Source organism: Cebidichthys violaceus, unplaced genomic scaffold (assembly GCF_023349555.1).
Source record: "Cebidichthys violaceus isolate CVI_PGR_0920_01 unplaced genomic scaffold, fCebVio1.0.p SCAF_2, whole genome shotgun sequence".
Taxonomy (NCBI): domain Eukaryota; kingdom Metazoa; phylum Chordata; class Actinopteri; order Perciformes; family Stichaeidae; genus Cebidichthys; species Cebidichthys violaceus.
Genome location: NW_027176372.1, coordinates 7,579,967 through 7,603,224, shown reverse-complemented (window position 1 = coordinate 7,603,224; position 23,258 = coordinate 7,579,967). Strand labels below are relative to the sequence as shown.

The 23,258-nt window shown below is 41.5% G+C and overlaps 1 protein-coding gene across 1 annotated transcript in view; it reads left to right on the top strand.

The window, feature by feature from the left end:
* Window positions 1-23,258, top strand: part of LOC137875813 (uncharacterized) — a 135,523-nt gene that overhangs the window by 4,005 nt on the left and 108,260 nt on the right. Inside the window, 3 exon segments of the mRNA XM_068715316.1 lie at window positions 4,961-5,205; window positions 5,617-5,746; window positions 6,704-7,632. Coding sequence (XP_068571417.1) covers window positions 4,961-5,205; window positions 5,617-5,746; window positions 6,704-7,632 — 1,304 coding nt within the window.

Genomic DNA, 23,258 nt, shown 5'->3' with positions numbered 1-23,258 from the left:
GGATCATCATAATGTGTGGTGTCCCAGGCCTTCATGTCCCCGAGGTTTACAAATAGTCATGCTCCTGCAACTATTAGTGCTAGGCAACGATTATAATTTTTAATCGCGATTAATCGCATGATGCGCAAAGTTCAATAATTAATTAAAAAGTAGTGTATTGCGCACTTTTATTTTAAAAGTACTGCTATATGAACGAAAGTGCAATAACATTTGGTTTGCAAACACCTTAAACAAGTAAGGTGATTTTTAACAGCAGTATTCCCTACACAGTAATAGTTATATTTCTTGCACTATCTGTGTTAAGTATGCTGACTTTATTTGAAACGTTCCACTACTGTGCAACATGAATAAAATGTTCTGCGCACGTTTCAGCAAAATGTCTGTCTTCTGTTTTCATTAGTCAGAGCATGTGAATGCAGCTCCCACTGTTCATCAATATAATGCACTGTAACTCCGAGGTAATTATGGTTACCCGGCGATGTCCAGTAGTCTCCAGTGAGAGCAACAGTTGGTGCACGTTGTAATGCCGTCGCTTTTGTAGTCCTCTCCTTTTCATACAACTTGTGTATTCTTCTTGTGATGGTGCGTCTTGAGGGAGGCTCATACGTGCCGTCATTCATTGCAATCCTAAGAATGTTCCTCAGACCGACATCTTCCACAATGCTAATCAGCCTGCAGTTTGTAGCTATCCACTTCGCTGTGGCATTTGCTTGTCTTGCTTTTGTCTACCTATACTTCTCCCACACGCTGCATCCAACGTAGGCTATCGAAGCCTCCCTTAACCGTTTGTTTGGGTGATTTGCTGGTATCAACGGTGTGTATTGTATTTTTAAAAATAACTGTGTTGGTTGGCCCGCTAGAGCTCCGCTTCTGAAACGCTCCTGGTGGGGCAGATCGCAGCGCACACGCTCCCGGTGGAATCAAATATGTACCTTACCTATGTATGTGTAAAGAATGCTGATATGAAATATGAAAAACAACCAGTAGTCAATGTGCAGGCTGCCAATTCAATGGTGATTTAAGCTACTCTATTGGGTTCATATATTTGTAAATCTGACTTATGTAGTGTCAGTGCCTCACCAGCCACGAACCTCACCGCACGTCACTGCTCCTGCTGCAGTTCTTTGGCCTGCAGTGTGAGCTTGAGGCTCTGTTCGGGGCAGAGATTTTTTTTTAAGCCAGCTGTTTTTCTACATCCAGATGGATTTAGAACACACACTTTTGTTCATAAAAGTTACAGAAAAAGGCACAGCAAGTGGAAGTCACTCCTCTTCAGCAGGATCATCCACCTTGATTTAAGCTTTTCAAAACTATTACCACCACTGCTGCGCTCAAGTAAATGCTGAGGGGCTCTTGTTGAGGAGTTGGGGGGGCGGGCGGCTGAGTGTAGCCCTTCATTAACCACTTGAGAAGGTAGATATGCAGGGCCCAAGAGGGGGGAGTGCGTCTGGAGTCATCTCCAGACTAAAAAATACAGTGATATAACACTTACATAACCACAAGGTTGTTATTGTGTGTGTGGTGGGTGTGTTTTACTGTTTAACACAGTTACATAGTTGGGACTCACCCTCATTTTGGGGAGAAAAAAAAGGGGACAAAATGCACATCCCCACTACATAAAGCATTACAATTTAGGTTGAAGCTTTAAGGTTAGGTTGGTAACGGTTATGGTTAGGGTAAGTCTCTGGGAAATAAATGTAAGTCAATACAAACCTGCAAACTTGAAAATCGTTGTTTTCAATCAAAATATATCATCCACGTGAATCGTGTAGATCCGTATAGGTTTTTTTTTGGGAGGGGGGGGGGGGTCAACTGGCCAGCCAGCGTTTCTCAGATTGGAGTGAAACAAGGAGAAAAGGTGATGTCGTGATCTTCGCAATAAAACATATTTGATGTGAGTCTTGGCCAATCAGCGTTAAGATGTCTACACCGTTTCCCCTCCGTTACAGTTTATGTTACGTTGCGTACTGTTAGATAGATAGATAGATAGATAGATAGATAGATAGATAGATAGATAGATACTAACTTTATTGATCCCGCGACGGGAAATTATTTTTGTTACAAGCAGCAATAGGTTACAGAGCAGCAATAGGTCACAGGTAAAAAATCTTAATATTATATAAAAAGAAAAGAAAAATACAAGAAAAATACACATGTCACAATATATACAGTTATAATATAGTAAAGATGTTATATAAAAAATGCACACTATATACACAGTGAATAGAACATAATAATATTAAGTCAACTAAATAAACAGTTGTGAAGAGGTTTAATGTTTTGATTTGGCCCGAGGTGATTTATTGTACAGTCTTATAGCGGTAGGCAGGAATGTTCTCCTGTACCTGTCCTTATGACAGCGGAGCTGGATCATTCTGTTAAAAAAGTTATGCAGTTACAGTTCAGACTTGCTGCGTTAAGGATAACGTCCACTGCATGCGGAACTTTGTCGACTGTTAACGTTCGTCATTATCGCGATTTAGGAGTTAAGAAACGTAAGGTGATGATACATGCCCCCCCCCCCCCCCCCGTGTTCCGGCGGACCTGGTTGCAGGTTGTTATTTTAACGCAAAGTAGAATGAGGTGATTTCGTGGTCATATTAACTTTTATGACCACGAAAAATGAGGCCCAGATACTGATAAGATGATGTGGTCAAAGAGCTTAAGAAAGAGGATGCTGTTTGTGTAGCGCAGCTTGACGCAGGGCTGAGATGTGAGTGGAGCTGGGCCTGGATAAAGGTGTTGTAATGACCACAGCCAGTGTAGTAAAAGCACTCACAGAAATATTTAGGCCTACTAATTAAGATTTATGTATTTTAATTGCATATACAATTTCCATTCATTTGTATTACACAGTTTTAACATAAACTAATAAACTTAATGTGATGTATATTTGCTAGTCAAACATAAATGAAACACGTAAAATGTATGTAATAATACTGTAAATAACCCCATGGAAGGTTTGTTGTTTTGGGTTGATTGTTTTTGTATTTGTCTTGTTGCCTAGATGATACTGTGTTGTTGGAAGAGTGTATAGACGTTTTGTGCTACTTTTTCTGTAATGGATGGATCAGACTTTTATTTTGAGGTACCTTTATTTTGAAAGGTTAAAAGGAAGCGCATACTGGTATGATGTTGGATTGTGAGCTTCACGGTATGGCTACAGATCTTGTTACGCGGATGTACGTCGATACCGCTAAAAGTATTATAGTTTAATGGACCCGTATGAGGCCAAAGCTCTTACGGTGGTGACTGAAAGAAAACAATAAAGGAGAAATTTCACCAGCAGTAAGTTTCACGCCTTTTCATATACGGGGATCCGTTACAGTAAGAGCTTAACCCTGCTCCGTCGTGGGAGAACTACACCTGCACAGCTAACCGGCTGCATCAAAGAAACACACGGATTAAAAAAACAATTTCTACAGTGGAAGGAAACAACGGATTAAAAGGACAACTTCTACAGTGGAAAGAAAGAATTTTACGGAAGAAATGGATAAGGGCAGCGGTGAATTAAAGACGCGGGAAAAGTAGCAAAAGACGGGAGGAAGGCTGGCTAACGAAAATGGAAGGAAACGGCGCTGCTCTGCGCAGCAAGGATAACGAGCAACAGATCGAAATAATTCGAAAGGTAATTCATGAATACAAGGAAATGCTAGAAAAGGAAACAGAACAAGGTGCTGTTAGACAAGAACTAAAAGAGTCTTTGCAAAACTATCAGAAGATTCTTGCTGAACTTTTAAGTGATGAAGATGATGATACAGATTTAGCGTTTAGACGTCCTGACCGGGCGCGAGTTCCCACTGAAAAGATGCTAGCATATCGTAAAGAAGAGCAGAGCAAACGGGCAAGGAGACTTGTTCGTCTTTATGAACAGTGGAAAGCCCAAGCTCGTCAGACACGACAAGAGCTAAAATCTGAGCTAACGGAAAGTCACTTGGCATCTCTCGCAGACAATTTGGAAATAAGGAAAATGGATATCATGAAAGTGCATGATGAACTGAGAGGGTACGGCCCGCCCGATACTGAACTAAGGCGTAAAGTTGATGCTTGTGCAGCAGTAACGAGTGACATTATAAAAATCTTGAACGAGAGACTGACTGGTGTAAATGGAGATTATGATGCAGAACATGAAGGACGGCGCTTGCGTGAGCTACTTGAGCCCGACTATGCCCGGTCCATTTATGGCTCCTCTGCTTCAGCACTGACTGGCAGTCATCGCTCCATGCACTCAGGTGTTGCAGCCAAGCGAGCAGAAGCAGCGGCGGAGTTAGCTGCTAAGGAGGCTGAATATAAGATGCTAACGGAGGAAAAGAGACAAAAGGAAAAAATCCGAGGTTTAGAGGAAGAACACAGGAGGGAATTAGAACAACACAAGGCTGAATTAGAACGATTACAAGCTGAAAAAGACTTGAAAGCTGCCCAAGCCAGACTTGAAGCATATGACAGAGAAGTGAGAGAGGAGTCTGATGCCCAGTCCTTTAAGCCATTTCAGGAGCCTATACGCTCTTTTCCCCCTGCAACACCGCACCCTCACACAGTTGTCACTCCATCTCCTCCTATTGATGTATCCTGCCTAGCACAAGCTGTTCAGGATAGCATTGCTATTAACAGACTTCCAATGCCAGAGCCCACTGTGTTTAATGGCAATCCAATTGACTTTGTTGAGTGGAAGGCTTCATTTATGTCCCTTATAGATAGAAAGAACATTCCAACTACCGATAAGCTGCACTAGCTCAAGAGATATGTAGGTGGCTCAGCTCACAAATGCCTAGAAGGGGCTTTCTATCGCAGTGACAGCGAAGCTTACAGTGACGCTTGGAACAAGCTCAACCAGAGGTATGGCCAGCCGTTTGTCATTCAAAAGGCTTTTAGAGAAAAGTTATCCAACTGGTCAAAAATACAGTCTAAAGATGCTGAAGGACTGAGAGATTTCTCAGATTTCTTAAATGCCTGTCTGCAGGCCATGCCCCATGTAAAAGGATTAAACATCCTAAACGATTGTGAGGAAAATCAGAAGTTGATGCGGAAACTGCCAGAGTGGCTAGTCTCACGATGGAACCGGCAAGTGACACTGCGTCTCACGGAGGGAAAAGATTTCCCTAGCTTCAAGGACTTTGCCAAGTTCATGTCCGTGGAGGCCGAAACCACCTGCAATCCAGTCACCTCTTTCCTCGCTCTCCATTCAGCTGAATCCAGTCAAGACAAGTGGAGCGCAAGGGAAAGCAAAAGAAACAAAGCCAGCGCTTTCAACACACAAACAGTGGTGGAAAATAATAAGCAAACATCAACAAAGGAAAAGGTCAAAGCCCCTTGCATGCTATGCCAGGATATCGGTCATCAGCTTTGCAAATGTCCAGACTTCATGAAAAGAAAACTGGAATACAGGAGGCCGTACGTCAAAGATAACAGACTGTGCTACGGATGTCTAAAACCCGGTCACAACGCAAAGGAGTGTCGGCATCGCCACACGTGTGACTCATGCAAAAGACGACATCCCACATGTCTTCATGACGATGGCTACGGAAAAGGTGAAAACAAAGAATGGGCAAAAAGGGAAAATTCTGCGCAACGCAGTGAAACGGAATTAACATCTGCTCTGTCCCTCAATGTCACCAGCCAAGGTCAGTCAGAAAACACCTCCATGATCGTGCCAGTGTGGGTGTCGAGCGACAATAATCCTTTCAGAGAAAAACTTGTGTATGCCCTGCTGGATACACAAAGTGACACAACATTCATTGAGCAAGATGTAAGTAACGAACTGCAGCTGACTACTTGCCCAGTTAAACTGAAGCTCACTACGATGATGGGCGAAAATATGGTCTTTAAAAGTGAACGGGCATCTGGTCTGCGTGTGAGAGGGTTCAATTCCACTGTTCACATCAAACTGCCTCCTACATACACCAAAGACTGCATACCTGCGAACAGACAACATATACCAACGCACGAAACGGCCAAAGGATGGTGCCATCTCACAGAAATTGCAGACCAAATACCGCCTCTTCTTAACTGCGATGTGGGGTTACTGATAGGCTACAATTGTCCAGGAGCTCTCGTACCCAGACGTGTCATAACAGGAAAGGATGATGAACCATTTGCCATTCTTACAGACTTAGGGTGGAGTATTGTCGGCTGTTCAGCACCTCACTCTGATGCGCAATTGTCAAACGGTCACTGTCACAGAGTAACCGTGAAGGAGCTGCCCGCAGTAACTCCAATGGATGCAATAAGAATTCTCGAGACTGATTTCAGAGACACTCAAGGAGATGACAAAGCAGTCTCTCAAGAAGATTTGATTTTTCTTGACAAGTTAAAGGAAAGCATAAAGACAAACGGACATGGACATTATGAGATGCCCCTCCCCTTCAGAGAGAGGCCATGTTTACCTGATAACAAGCAGCTTGCTGTGAGGCTCAGTCACCTGAAAAGGAAGTTCATTGCAAATGAAAGTTACAAGAACGACTACACTAACTACATGAAGGACATCATTGAAAGAGGTGACGCCGAGGAGGTATGTGTTGAAGGCACTTTTGGAGAAAAATGGTACATACCTCACCATGGTGTTTATCACCCCAAAAAGCCTGGAAAGCTGAGAGTAGTTTACGACTGTTCGGCAAAGTACAAGGAAAGTAGCCTCAATGAACACCTTCTCCCAGGCCCAGACATGATAAACAGCCTGACTGGTGTTCTCATTCGTTTCCGACAGCATCACATTGCTCTGATGTGTGACATAGAAAAAATGTTCCATCAGTTCCATGTCTCAGAAAATGACCGTGACTACCTGCGCTTCTTATGGTGGAAGAACGGCGACCTAAGCACACCTCCCCATGAATACAGGATGAAGGTCCATCTCTTCGGAGCCGTATCTTCACCAGGGTGTGCAAATTATGGATTAAAGCAGCTCGCCAAAGAACACAGTCACTCACACCCATTAGGGTCACAGTTCATAGCCAGAGACTTTTATGTAGATGATGGCATCATTAGTGTCGAGTCTGCTGAAAAGGCCATTCAAATAGCAAAGGAGGCACGTGACCTGTGTGCAAACAAAGGTTTACGGCTTCACAAATTTGTGTCCAACAACTGTGCTGTTCTCCAGAGCATCCCCTCAACAGAACACGCCACAGACATCAAAGCAAAGGATCTCAGATTCAATGACCCAGCCTTAGAGAGAGCATTGGGAATATACTGGAACATCGAGAGTGACCGTTTCACATTCAAGGTCTCACCAAAGAACCAGCCCGCAACACGGCGCGGCATCCTGTCATCTGTCGCCTCCATATATGACCCACTGGGCTTCATAGCTCCTTACCTCCTCAACGGAAAGAATATTCTCCAGGACATGTGCCATCAAGGAACAGGATGGGATGACCCAATTCCAGAGCGATTGAAGCCACGGTGGGAGAAATGGCAAGATGACTTTGTTAAGCTGGAAAGGATACAGGTAGCTCGCTGCTACCAGCCAGCTGGCTTTGGAAAGGTGATAAAAACAGAATTGCATCACTTCTCAGATGCCAGCACCACGGGCTACGGCCAATGCACATACCTGAGACTGAAGAATGAAAGAGGAGACATTCACTGTGTTCTTCTCATGGGAAAAGTGCGCGTCTCGCCGCTGAAGGTCACAACTATACTAAGGTTAGAACTTGCCGCAGCAGTTGTCTCAGTCACAGTGAGCAACATGCTCAAAGAAGAATTAGGCTACTGTAATGTAGAAGAATTCTTTTGGACAGATTCAAAGGTTGTCTTAGGCTACATTAATAATGATGCTCGCCGCTTTCACACCTTTGTAGCAAATAGAGTGCAAAAAATCCATCATGCCTCAGACCCCAAGCAATGGTTCTATGTACCAACTGATAAAAACCCAGCAGACTACGCATCAAGGGGGAAAACAGTAGACGAGTTGCTTTCTTCTGATTGGTTCACTGGCCCCAGCTTTCTGTGGCAACAGGAGATAGAAATGCCAACGGAGGTGCCTTCAGAGCTACCTGTCGGTGACCCAGAAGTTAGAAAGGCTCAGACATTCCAGACAAAGACCTCAGAACAAGTTGACCTTGTAGGCAGACTGAAAAGGTTTTCATGCTGGTCTCGGGCCATCAAGGCAGTAGCTCGTCTCTTACGGCGTGCTAGAAAGGTCAAGTCATGTGACCTCTCAACAGTTAGTGAAAGACAAAGTGCAGAGCGACTCATCATCAAGAACATACAAAGCCAAACATACGGAGAAGAGATAAAGCTCCTAAGTAAAGGACATCAGCTTCCAAGAAACAACAAGCTGTATCACCTTGATGCTTTCCTGGATGCAAAGCGTGTGCTCAAGGTGGGAGGTAGGCTCAGCCACTCATCTTACCCTGACGCATTCAAACACCCAACAGTCATTCCTCAGGGACATCATGTAACAAATCTGATCATCACCCACCATCATGAAACGATGAAACATCAGGGCAAAGGCTTCACCATCAATGAAATTAGGTCCAACGGCTATTGGATCTGTGGACTGAGCAGAGCAGTCGCAACCTACATCCGTCACTGTGTGACGTGTCGAAGGCTGAGAAGGCCAGTTGAAAGCCAAAGGATGAGTGACCTGCCTGTTGAACGAACAGAACCCACCCCACCGTTCACTTACTGTGGGATGGACTGTTTTGGTCCTTTTTGGACAAAACAAGGGAGAAAACAAGAAAAACGGTATGGGTTGCTCTTTACCTGCTTCTGCTCTAGAGCCATTCATATTGAAATGTTAGAGGACTTGTCCACAGACACATTCATTCATGGACTGAGATGCTTTATTGCTTTAAGAGGTGCTGTGCGACAAATTAAATGTGACCAAGGCACTAACTTCATGGGTGCAAAAAATGAACTGAATGCCGCACTGCAAGAATTGGACATGAATAGACTGAATATATTTCTCACAGAAAAGCAGTGTGACTTTGTAATGAATGCACCTCATGCCAGCCATTCAGGGGGGGTCTGGGAACGACAAATAAGAACTGTCAGAAGTGTTCTCAACGCCACTCTGCTACTCTCCCCTGGTGGGCTTAATGATATGTCATTGCGCACCTTCTTTTATGAAACCATGGCTATTGTGAACAACCATCCACTCACAGTTGATGTTTTGAACAGCCCCAATGGTTTGGAGCCACTTACTCCTAACCACCTGATCACAATGAAATCCACCACAGCCTTGCCACCACCTGGTAAATTTGAAAGAGAGGATCTTTATGGTCGAAAGAGGTGGCGTCAGGTGCAGTACTTGACAGAACAGTTTTGGAGTAGATGGAAAAAAGAGTACCTCCATAACATCACAACAAGACGGTGCTGGCATAGCACTAAAAGGAACCTGCAGGTCTGTGATATAGTACTGGATGCTGAGGACACTTTACCACGAAGCAAATGGAGACTTGGGACAGTCTCAGAAGTCATTCAAGGCAAAGATGGACTTGTGAGACGGGCCAAAATCTTGTTTGGAGAAAAGGAACTGAACCACAAAGGAGAGCACACCAGCAGGCCTGCTTTGGAGCGCCCTGTCCAGAAATTAGTTTTATTGCTAGAAGCTGTTTAAGCACTATGCAGTTAAGAAATGTGATATTGTTTCCTGTGTAGTATAGCCTACACATTTGAAGGGTTATTCTGTAAGTGGAAATTGTGTGTTTTAAGGTTTCCATTTTGTAAAACACTATAATTTGATGGGAGTGTAAATAACCCCATGGAAGGTTTGTTGTTTTGGGTTGATTGTTTTTGTATTTGTCTTGTTGCCTAGATGATACTGTGTTGTTGGAAGAGTGTATAGACGTTTTGTGCTACTTTTTCTGTAATGGATGGATCAGACTTTTATTTTGAGGTACCTTTATTTTGAAAAGGTTAAAAGGAAGCGCATACTGGTATGATGTTGGATTGTGAGCTTCACGGTATGGCTACAGATCTTGTTACGCGGATGTACGTCGATACCGCTAAAAGTATTATAGTTTAATGGACCCGTATGAGGCCAAAGCTCTTACGGTGGTGACTGAAAGAAAACAATAAAGGAGAAATTTCACCAGCAGTAAGTTTCACGCCTTTTCATATACGGGGATCCGTTACAAATACTAATAAACCCAATGTGTTCTGAATGCACAATAAATAAGTTAATTAATTTAAAATAAATAAATCCACTTTGCTTCATATTATATCAGGTTTATTCAATAAACTGTAATTCCTTAAAATACATCAAGTGTATGTACTTTTTATTAATAAAACCAATGTTTTGTCAAATTTGTGAAATCTAAACATTTAAAATTTTAAATGTGTATCCATTCTCTTGAGATGTCAGTGCCACTATAGTGTGGATTTTCTTTCCTGCAGATCCACCTTTGGCATGGAAAACCTTCAACAGGTCATCGGTGTATCTGTCCAGTTGTCCAATGAATTTTTACATCAGAGGGACAGTTGTTATATGCCTGAACTCCAAGTTGACCTGAAAGAGAGGAGAAAAGACAGTATTAAACATCTTGTCATTAGTTTATCCTGAATGCAATTTGCAGCAAGATTTGCATCTACATTTGAAACAAATGAGTTACTACACTTACTTCACCAACTTGAAACAGTGCTGGCCATCTGTTTCGGACCTATGTAACTATTGGCTACTGAAGAACTTCTTGTCATCTGTACGAGAAGGTACACTGCATCTTTTCCTTGATCACTGCCTCATTATTCTTTTTTTTTACCTCAAGCAATAGAGCAACCCTTTCCACCTCTAGACTTTCTGTGGTTTCACCTCTTGGATGGCTTGGACAGAAATTAACCTCTGCCTTGCGGGGCTTCTTTATGTTTGCAACAATGACTTCTGGGTGTCCAGCCCGGCCAAGCCTGGTGCGGAAGTTCATCATCTTGATCTTAATGTAGTGTTTCCATCCACAATATCCAGTGCGAGTTCCTTTCTCAGGCAAACATGGGTGGGTCTTTACCAAGGCCTCAGCTACTTCTTCAAATTGATCGTCTCTTGGATATGCTGTGTACTTGATAATTTCTTCTGCAAGGCCTTCAAGAACATCAGATCTGACTTTCGGGGTAAGAGATAGGAGAGCTCCATTCGCACTGAAATCATCATTTCCCTTCTGGAGAAGCATCTCGGCACAATATAAAAAGCGTGGCACAACAAAGGCTTCAGGCCAAAGACAGGGACTCAGGAGATGACAATATGATGGTATCATTGCTGCTATGGGAGTCAATGGATACTGAATCATTTGGTTCTTGCGATGTGGAGTTGGTAGACATATTGGAGGGACTCACTGGGACTGTGGAGCACATATCTTTGGAGTAGGGTGGTGATGAGGAGATTACAGAGCTGGTAGCCTCACAAAATAAGTACACCACTTTCAAAGTACTTTGATCTTGAATGTCTGAAATCGACAAGCGGTTCATGAATTCATTCCCAAAGTCTATATCTTTGTACTGAATCCTGAACTGCTCCATCATTCCAAAGAAAGTCTTAATTTCAAAAGCCAATTCATCCACAGATGTCAGCATCCCTGATTGAATAATGTTTTTCCTTGCCTCGTCTTCACCTTCAAAAAGGACTCTGAAGCTAACTGGTCCTGCCATCCTGCTTTGTCAAGCTAGAGTGCAGACACAAACACAAAGAAGACAGGTATTAGTCATGTTAACACATAAAAAGTTAACATGATTGTTATGTTCTCATCACCAATAAGTGTTATAAAATAGAGAAGGGCCAAATTGGCCTGTTGGTGGTGCTAAAGGAAAGGTCACATGGTCACATAGATTTATCTCAGCGACATGAATATTGTCACTAAATTTAATGGCGATGCACCAAATACATTTTGAGATTTGCCATTCTGGGCCTGATAAAAGACTGACCAACTGACATGGTGACGTGTCGGCTCAGCAGTACAAAATATAAACATTTGAATTTTTCTTTTATGGAACACAAAATTAAAATCAACAGATTGTATATTCACATACACAGTGCCTTGCAAAACCATGTCTACTTTTGGAGAGCCTTCACAACAAAAACTCAGAAGTGTTGAAGCTACTCAATACTTATGTAACATATCTAAGTCAAACCTTTGATGATGATGTCTCTCTTCAGGGTTACCATACGCTTGGATCCAACTGTGTAGGCCACAAGTGGATAGCAATCAGTCAACTCCTCAAGCTGAACCAGGGCAACCTCTCTACCTGGTGACGAAGTCAACTCAAAGGCTCTAAAATTATCTCTATACCAAGCACAAAATAAACAAACAATGAAACTCAACTTATCTCTTATGCACATTTGTAGAATCTCTGCAAATTCTGGCATTCCAGCAGTTGAACCACATGCAACTAGCATTCCATTTCTGCAATTAATTCCTCTATTGGTGACTTTTTTTGCAAGATGAACTTGACTGATATCTGGATACCTCTGCCTTAGAGCCAACAGAACTTCCTTATTTAGAACATCGACCTGTACTGTGGAGACATTTGTAACTTCCAAATCTGATGTACTGAGACTGGATGAATGCATGTGATAACTGATCAATTGCTGGTGTTTGGCTGCCAGTGAGAGTGCAATATTCCTGAAATTATTTGGGCGTCGGGCAACTTGTTTGAAAAAGCTATTATTAGCTTCAAATCTTATCGTCCATACTCCTACGAGAGGCCCAAAGCACCTAATCAAATGCGGGTAATGCTCAAGATAGTGGTGTTTAGGTAAAAGCTTTACGCTTGGGTTAAGCTCAAGTAGTCTCTGTCTGTACTCAGACACTTTGACGTCAAGATAGGCAATTGTCTCATCAGAGTGAACTGGTGCCACAACTAATTGTACAATTTCCTTCAGGTCCAATATCACTTGCCAAGCAAGCTCACCCTCTGGTATCAAGTCTCCTACTAGAAATGGAATCAATCGTATTAAGTTCCAATTTTCATGAGCGTTACCACTTATTGTCTTCTTACTTGAATAGCTCTGTGGTATGGTGTGAGATCGATTTATTTTGTCACTCCACTTGTAAGGAAATTTGAGGATTAGCGTTTTAAGACATTCAAGACTGAAGTACTTCTTAGAGATCAGAAAACTCAAACACAATGCCAGTTCAGATGGGACAATACCCTCAAATAAATCATGCACTGGTACCTTCTTCTTTCATTAACTTCATGAGTTACAGCTGGTTTATCAACACACCTAATGATGTCCTACATTCAGCTGCTGAATGGCAGTGAGTGAACTGTATTACATTTGAAGGGTTAACTAGCATGAATGCATATCTGTTATTATTGCTTTTCCTAAAGAGTTTATTGTCTGCAATCCAGGAAATATTAATTTAATCTCCTCTTGGCCAGTTGATATAAGGTCACTTTTGTTTTAGAAATAAAAAATTGTTTTCTTTATTATTTATTTAATATTACTTTATTAATAATATGGCAATATGATTCAAACTGGTGTTGCTTTGTTCATTTTAAGGATGGCTTTTTTCTGTTTGTGCTAATTAACTCTTCATCTATACACTATATTTTGGTCTGCAATAAATTATGGAAATCTAATCAAAGTAATTGTGTTGGCAGGTGGTGGGGGCTATTGTTTGTGTGTGAATGCAGCGGTCAGTTATTCAGCGATTTCTGCTAGAAGTCTCCACGGGTTAGAGCTACAAACCTGCTTTGAGCTGAAATAACACCCTTTCTGGCAGAAAGCCTTTAAGGGAAACTTCTCCTGTGTGCGCTGTCAGCAGCTCCGGCTGTGCATCAGAAACAGCCGTCGCTTCATGTGACGCTTCAGAGGAAAGGACGTCTCATAGCTCTTAAAAATTATTTCCTCGTTTCCTCTCTCCTTGCATGGTTTCCTTGCGTCTCTCCATGCATCCCTGGTGGGAGGGACTAAGACACAAGAAACGGACGCAAGTGAGGGAAACGGGGATGCAATTAAGAGTATTCTGTAAATACATTTTACACAACTCCTGCTTAAGGCTGTAACATAATACACTCAAAGTATATAAAATATAAACAAGATCCTTTCTCTATTGCCAGTAGAAGCTTTGAGATTTTAACCATTTCTATAGTTGCCTCTGGCAGCCAATACAAGTCTCTGTGGACCTGAATGTCATGGCCCAGTGGCTAGTTGGTCCAGCTCATTATTCTTGAGGTTCAGAATCTGGGACAATATTGCAACATGCTTGCGAAGATGTGTAGACTTGAGATATTCAGGACTCTTTGCACCACAATGACTTGCAAAAATCCTGATGCAGTCCTGTCCCCTATAAGCTAGTGGAGGGGTACCTTGGCCTTCCAAATAGGAAGGGGTTGTCCCTGTGTACATTACATGCATTTCTTTTGTCAGCAAGAAGTGTTGATGCACTCAGGGTTTAACAACCAGCAACTTTTCTCCCTCTTTTGCCCAACATTTCTACCCTGCTGAAGTGCTCAAAGGGGAAGAGGCCAACAGCTATGTCCTCAAGGAGCTCAGTCTGGTCTCTTTTGTTGAAAGACACAAGTGTCATTGTTGAGACTTCTCCTGCACGACATCTGTTGAAGACAATTATTTAAGTAGGTGTCACTCTGGCAAGTTCTGTATATATCTGTGGAGACTCACGCTTTGTCAGGTCTTCAACAGCATCAGCTGATTTCTTTTCCAGATAGTGGTGGAAAAGCTGCACATCCTGTGTGAATGGTATGGTAGATGGGTTTGTTGAACTTCGATTTGCTCAAAGTAGAAAGAGCAGTGCGGGAGATAAGTTCTGTCCATACTTTGTGCATAGTTTTGTGAATCGCTCTGATGCTAATCATGTCTTCATCCTCTGCTGCAATAGCCCTGCAGACGATAATGTCACCAATCTTCTGAAGCGAATGTTTGAATTTCAGGGCAAGACTTGGTGTGCGATAGGAGTGTTTTTATTCATCGTAACCAGCAACGTCTTTGACTGCCTCAATGACTTTGTAAAAATTGTTTGGTTTTACAGTAACATCAAAACAAAATATAGAATTTTTGGTTTTTCAAGCTCAACAAAAGTCTGCCTATTTCCCGAACCTTCTGTCTGATGTATTCAAATGTTGTTGGATCACTTCCATGCTTGTTGTAGAGACTGACCTAGTTGCAGTATGAGGAAATAATTTCGAACTACAGATGCGACCTTGTCTTGCTTCATATTTCCAAGGGAAGTACAGCCAATCACTGACCAGAGTCTGCCTGAAGCCATGTCCACAAATGATCTCCATCCAGACTAAAACGCCTGAAAACGAATATCACGTGACTATTCACGTACACTGGGCATGTGAATGGTATGGTGGTGTAAATAGGAAGCAGATTGGTTGCTTGGTTAAAAAAAATACGACAGAGTAATAAAGTAGTCTTTAATAATGAAAGGCTGTGTTTGATACATAAGATCTTCTCTAAAATCTTCCTCTGAACTCAAACAGACACATTTTGTGGAAAGTTTTAGAAGTACAATTTTTCAGACTTATTTACAACGCTGCGGGTCTTGCTCTATCTCTCTCTCTCACACATCAAATTTACTTTAAAATCAACACTTACACATACAAGTTTACTAGATTATAGGTCCATAAATGTGATCAACACACGTCTCTCACTCGTTTCATTGTTGTCTGTTCTCACTCGTAGCTCTGCTGGTGGCTGAAGTCTCTGTCCTAATGAAGAGCAATTACTGGTTTTGTTACTTTACAGTTTATCTGCGGACTTCACAATAGTTGTGCAGAACAAAATAAGCATTAATAAGGACAGGGAAGTCCTCCGTTTTGTGTCCATCACCCTCCCTAAAGCCGCTAACCGTGACTTCAGATGGCCGCACCGTAGGTCTGATAACGCCACTGGACACGCTGCTCACTAATCACCCCAATAACAGCTGCTTCCTATGCAGACATGCAGACTTTAACAACATCTGCTAGTAAAGACACCAAGTCCGCAACGCCTGTAATCAGTTGTCTATGTTAAATTAACCTGGTAGTCGATCGGTAATCAATGTTGTTGTTTATGATTTCCGGGAAACGGTCACGTGATAGGGGTGTGACGAATCAGGGAAGAACACTTCATGACTGCTAAGAACCAATCAAGTAGTGAATGCGGGTGTGGGTGTCATCGTTTCCAAACATATCCGTTTTCGACCGTCCACATGAATATCCAACCCTGGCGTTTTCAAACTTATCCGTCCTCGGGAGCGTTTTCAAACTGTTTTCGGTGCTTGAAAACGCCGGCGTAGTGAGGACGCTTAGTGTAAACGTAGCAAAACATGTGCGTTTTCAAATGGAAACAGAGTAGTGTGGACGTGGCTAGCCAATCGGTTGACGATGCACTGATACACTCTGCGGGGGAAAGAAATTTAAAAAAAAAGTGGAGTTGGAGATTACATACTGTGAGCACACACTGGCATGCACTCGAATTCTGGTAAAACAGAGTTATTGAGACATGCGGAGAAAAAGCGGGATGTTAGTTACGTCTTGATAAGTGCTTTTACAGTGCTTGACTTGTGTAACTCAGGTATATTCAAACTGTTCTCAATCAATGTGGGAGAGGCTGGGACAAATGTGGTCAAGCCAAACAAATATAAATCAATAAAACAAACCTAGGCCTGGCTCACTCTTACCTCAGAAAACAAATCAAACAAAATGGCTTTACATGATTCTCTAAAATTTTTTTCACAAAATCAAATACAGATACAATGATCCTAATGTATTTAGACAAAGTTAACTATGTGGGTAAAGGGTACCCCAACTCATCTTCTGTCCTCCACAACCACAAACCTTAACAACTTAACAACAACAGTGTCGGTTTAAACGAGCAGAGAACAAAAATTAAGAGACTGGACTCCTCAGGTTTCCTCCTTTTATGCTGGGTCCTATGGAGCCGAATCCAGGCCAATGGTTTTGATCATTTGAAAAAAAACAATTTAGCCTTCTGTAATGCAGGGTTAAGGAGTAGATTACATAGCCAATCCCGGACTGAGCGTTGTGATGAATATCCGGGTTACATCAGGTTACTTCCTGTTTACCTTTGAATTCCATTCTGCATTCAGCATGTTAAACGCAGCTGAACGCTCCGCATGGTGACTAGACCAAAAGGAACGCCTGGTGTTCTCATCTTTTCTGTTAAGATCCTCAGCAGTCAGCGGTCAGGTTTTTGTGTGTCAGGGTTCTGGATCATCCTGACGACCTTTTAAAGTGTTGGATGGCGAGCTACCTTATGGATTTTTTCATGGACCCAGTTCCCCCCTCCTTTCCAGAAGTGGTGTGGTAGGACATGAACTCAATGAACTTTTCCAAGGAATTAACTGAATCTATTTGTTTCCTTCCCCTCTGACATCTGAACTCTATTATTTATTTTGTGAATGTAATGAATTTATGTTTATTTGTAATGGAATAACCAATACAATGCCTGGTTAATACCTGTGATTGTGGTTCCTTCATACAAATTGGGCTCCGTAGATGAGCTTAGTCCCTAGCAACATTAAAACTGGTCCATAATTTCCGTTCTTAAAAAAAAGATTGCTCTTGTTACATATGCCTACATACTTTATTACAGTCAATAGTGCAATAAAACTCAACAGGATATGGCTTACTGTATTCTAGTTTCTCTATGTATTTTCCAACAATAATGGTGTTATCGTTTTTAGAAGTATTAAAAAGGTCTTAAAAATCATTGAATTTGAAAAAATAAAAACAAAACGTAGAATCGATAGAATTGATAAGATGTGCAGATACCCTGGTTGTATCAAATGTGGTGATAGTCTTGACTGCTTGATTGGAGGCATCTGTGTATTTAGGTTGCATGTCGACAGAAATTAAACACATGCTGATGATGCCTTAGTGCTGAAATGTGTCTTTTTTTTACCATTCGATCTGATAGTTATTAGACTTACAAAATTATATTCCAGAGTGCTGCTTTCTTCTAGGTCATTGGAGCTCAGTCTGCACATGTTTATTAAATGGAAACAAAACAAAACAAAAATTCATGCAATGAAAGAAATTGTGAAATGGTGGTGGTGGAAATATGAGGAGAAGAGGAAGTCGATATGTTGAAGTAAACAATGATTCAAGTTTCAAAACCTTGAAAATGTTTTCTAACAGTTTGATGAATTAGGAAGTGCATTCAGTACGTTTATAGGCCCTGTTTTTTGAGAAATGGTGAATGTAATCAAACTATCCCTCTGTGAGTGTGTGTGTGTGTGTGTGTGTGTGTGTGTGTGTGTGTGTGTGTGTGTGTGTGTGTAGGCGCTGTGCACCTACACACAACAACACACATTCTTCACATGCAATGTTTTCACCCCTTTGAATTTATGATATTCATCAGCCTGTGAAAGGTCAACGTCAGTATGTCAAACACTCACGCTGTCCATTCATCAAATCTAATCTCATAAACACATGGAGCTTGACCTTCCTATAAGTTTCTATTAAAAAAAAGCAGGATTCACCACATACTTTCATGGCTCTTTGCCAGTGTTAATTGGCAAAATTCCATATGAAGGAGAAACAAAAGACGGACCAGTCATTGGGGAATGCAGAAGAAAGAATTAGATACATTTTTGATTATCTGGTTAGTTTAATACGACTTCACACACACACACACACCAAAATGTGTCCGTTTTTTTAAAAAACTACAAACGGCCATATAGGTTGTTTGTGCAAGCAGTTTATTTTGACTCATATTTACATTTATTGTTAGGCGGCGACCTCTATTAGCCGCAGTAAGTATGACGGTAGTAAAAAGAGCAACAAATTCGGCGTAGGGAGGAGGTCAGTGTGGATGGATGATCTCCCAGCAGGCCGCTGTTAGTGTCTCAAAATAACATTTACATGACCTTTATACAATTATTTTGAATATCACACACACACTACGGTTTAAATACTGCTTTAGGTAGAGATGAATGTATAACAGTAATCATATCTATTCAAAGCTTAAATCGGTCTGCAAACACTCGTTGGTTGACTGCAAAAAGTTGTGTCAGACGCTGTGCAGCATGTTGACTACAGGAAAGGGATTTGTGTGCCTTTACAGATTAATTCATGAGAAAACACACACACAAGACCCTTCCCACAAGACACTCATATATTTTCAGTCAGTTGATGTTTGCAAAGATGACACTGATATGTATGTGTGTGTGTCCGTGGTTGTGTGTCCACTGAAATATGTCTCCAATCGGGTTAATATCAGCTGAGAAGTGCTGAGGGCACTGCCGTGGTTATGACCTCCTTAACGCCTTGTTTTATGGCTGATGCACTATGACAGACCATTAATGGGGGGAGAAAAGGAGAGAGTAGCAGATGAAGAGGAGCAGGCAATCACCACAGAAAGGGTAAGAGATACTTTTCTATAACGCTAAAAACATTTTCACTCAGTACAATTTCCTTTTATACAGATTTTCATATCCTTCCGCTCCATCTTATTAATATTTGCTGCTGCAACGGTCCAGTTTCCCTACAGGAATCAAGAAACATTCATCTTTAACAGTCTTAACATGTTGAAGGGATAAGGTTAAAGAATGTTTGCTAGTATGGTTACCAAGGTTTAGGTCAGAGGTCTTCAACAGGGGGTTGAGAGGTACTCCAGAGGGTCCGAAATTTTTGGTTGACAATTTTTTATTTTTTTTTCCCAAACATGAATCTGTCCATTATTTTAATAGTTCAGTATTGTATGCAAGATAACAGGTATGTTTATACATGGCAGTGGTACTAATAGGCCATCACTCATTTTCATTTCCACATTAATGTTTAAAATAAAAACGTCAATTTGAATAGCTTGTATGCATGATTATCATACAAGGTATGTTTCTAAATGGCAGTGGCACGGCCACCCTACTCACTGTACCTTGCACATGTTTAAAATAAAAACATGAATATATGAACCTGTGTATTATTTGAATAGCTTAGTATTGAATGCACAATAACAAGGTATGTTTATACATTGCACTAGGCCCAGTTTAATATAAAACACAACTTCATACAATATATATATATATATAGTTGGAGGTCCCTGCTCCATCTCTCTATCAGTTTGGGGGTTCTTGGCCTGAAAAACGTTGAAGACCCTGCTTTAGGTAATTAAATACTGGCCATGCTAGCAGTGTAGCTCTATGTCAGTCTGTTGGACTGAAATATATATGTATATTTGATGAATTGCTTTGAAATTTTGTTAATGTGCTCCACAGGATGAATTTTAATTCTGGTGATCCAGAGTGATCACCTTGCATCACTTTTTAACCAAACTGGAAGGAGTTTCTCCCTGTCTGTCCATGTTCTGTGTTACTCTGGATCCAAGAAAGTTATTCATGTCAAAGTCTTAATTCAGCGATAAGGTTTTCGACCTACAGGTATTCCCTGATACGCTAAAGACGTACCCATCAGCCTCAACTGTACTCTGTGCTAATTAACAAATAGTAGCATGCTAAAACACTAAACTTGGATGGTGGCCATGTTGACATTAAACTAAACTGGAATAGACTAGACATGAGCATGTTAACATTGTCATCGTGAGTATGTTAGCATTATGATGTTAGCATTTAGCTCCCCAGGCTTATGTTCCCTCACAAGCGTTTTGTACATTTTAATTTCGGCCCTATGTTCTCTGAGCCGTATGTTCTCTGTGTATCCACCTAACTTTTTGACCATTACAAATTAGGCCATATGTTCTCTTAGCCATGCGTTCCCTCATGAACATTTTGTTCATCCCAAATCAGACCCAATGTTCTCTCAGCTTATGTTCCCCCATGAACATTTTGTCCATTCCACATTACGCCCTATGTTCCCTCAGCATCATCCTTGACCCATGTTAAAATCTGTCTGTAATTTATTGGGGAGAACAACAATTTGGAAAACTGGATGTTTGTTTTTGGGATAATCAACCGTGGGGAGAAATGGGCATTCAGTTTAATGGGACATTTTTTTTCATGGATTTGATAATGTATCCTTAAAAGCAAGAATCATAAAATGAGAGCAGGACAGCATTCCAGCTGTCGATGATTTATGAACGGGTGTTTCAGGCAGACCCCCTTCCTTAGCCTGCAAGGCATGGTGCAGCATGTTGAGCTGTATAACATAATGAAGCTCAACAATGTAGCCAATCATCCAAGGAAAGAGCTCACGACAACAAAACAAAATCTCTCTGACCATAATTATTTGTATCACAAACGGTGCAATGAGAAATCGAAATGGTTTTAAAGTGTGTCTCTCAGCACACCTTAAAAACACACACTTGATCACATTGTCTTTTTAGGGTACACGGAAACTAAAGCTGTGTGTGTTTGTGCCTATTTCTAAACAAACACACACAAAGGAAAAAGGCAGCTAAAGAAAAGGGAACAGAAGGCGAGGAGGTGAGAAAAGTGGAAACGTGGAGAAAAAAAAGGGCAAGAAACACAGGCAAAATCATCTCAGTAGAGATGATGACGGGGAAGCAAAGATTCACAGAGGGAAAAAGAGTGGCGGAAAGACAGTGACTTAGAGAAAAGAGAGGTGAAAGGGGAGACGGGGGATTGGAGGACAGTGATGCAAGCTGGATGGGAGATGCATTGAGCACAGCGGTACCTCTCTCCAGTCGTTCCAGTTCACTGACTCGCTGGAAAATAGGATGAGTGACTGAGTCTGGACAGGAGGGAAGAGATACTAAGGGGATGAAAAACAACACTTTATAGAAAAAGACTTTATTACAAGCAGGGCTGCAAATGTTAGCCATGCTGTAAAATACCGTTTTCTACTAAAGGACATGCAACCTAAGATGACCCATACTCGTCGCAGTGGTGGTGGGTTAGTTAGTCAAAAGTTAACAGATCAAAGGAAACACCTGAATAAGTGAGTAGCGAAACATCAACTGCTTCCACACAGGAGACAGAGCTCTCTGCCACCATCATCGGATGAGGAGGATATCTTTTGGAAGAATCAGTCACTCAGTAGGTTTGTTTCTATCCACCTGCTTTTTCCAACCCATTCTTACTCCCAACACTTGGTCAGTGTCTGATAGAGAGACTCTTGTATTCCTGGTCCTCTTCACTCTCTTACTGACTGTCATACATGTTTATTCTCTCCTCATCCTGATGAGATGCAATGTGAATTATTATCATCATTTCTTTAATCACTTGAAATCTCTAAGTAGTCAAACTGTGTTGCATTTTCAGACACGCAACCCTGATCACATTTAAGACCACTTGAAACATTGTCATGAATCTGATCAGAGCCTCCACATGGTGTGAGGCAACTCGTAATATAATAACTGCACATAATGTGCTAAGAGATGTAATAAAACCTCAATTTAATGTCTATGATGTAATAAAAAGAATATATGAAGGCATTATCAATATCCAATTAGTCTCAGATGTGCCAAGAATCTGATATGAATGTTACTGCTGTGTATGTGTGTGCACGTGTTTGTGTGTTCCATATTTGTGTATGTGTGTGTGCTGTTAAGCATCATTAAAGCCAGTTAATGGTTTTGTTGACAGACAGAAGCGCTGTTCATTGTGGTGGAAAGGACAGTCAGATCTGCCTACCTGTCTTTCCCATCACTCCGTCTCTCTAATCTGCCACTCGCCCTTTTTCCACTCCTCCATCTCAGTCTAGACGTTTGTTTGAAGATCATTTTTTCGGGAGGTTAAATAGAGATCCTCGCTATATTTCTCTCTCTGATGCTCCTCATCCCCTTTATTGTCTCCTTCTCATCTAGTCTTTCATTCTTTCTGTTTCCTCCTTCTACTCCTTATATCTCTTATGTTGTCCTTTCTTTTTGTAGTTCTCTCCCCTTCTTTCCTCTCATCTTTCCTCTGCACTTACATCCCTTTCTTCTTCTTCCCCTCGTCATTATTCAGGTCTCGAGTGTTAAAATCATGTTTTCAAAATCAAACATGTTTCATGTCATTTCTTCAGTCACTATGAAAGTTAACTGGTTATGATGGACATATCTAAAAATGATGGATTTTTTTTTCAGTGTCTCCATGTTCTCTCAAGCCCTCTCTGCCTCCCATCATATCATATTATACACACCTCTTCCAGAAATATATATAGCCTGTGAGTGAAGGCACCACCTCAGCTGAACTACCAGAGAAATGATAGATAAGACAACTTAATGGGTAAGTTTGGCAAAAGCAGACTGCAGAGCACTTCCACGCAAACTTCCCTGGGCAAATAACATCTGAGGGGGAGAGAGAGAGAGAGAAAGAGAGAGGCAGGAAGTTAGAGAAGAAGGCCGCAAAATGTCATCAGAATCGAGTAATGTTTATGAGGTATACGGCGTCCAATGCCAGCATGCGTAGATGGCTGCGGTCAAGCCGACACTCATCTGACATTAGCATCTGATTAAGTCTGGACTTCAA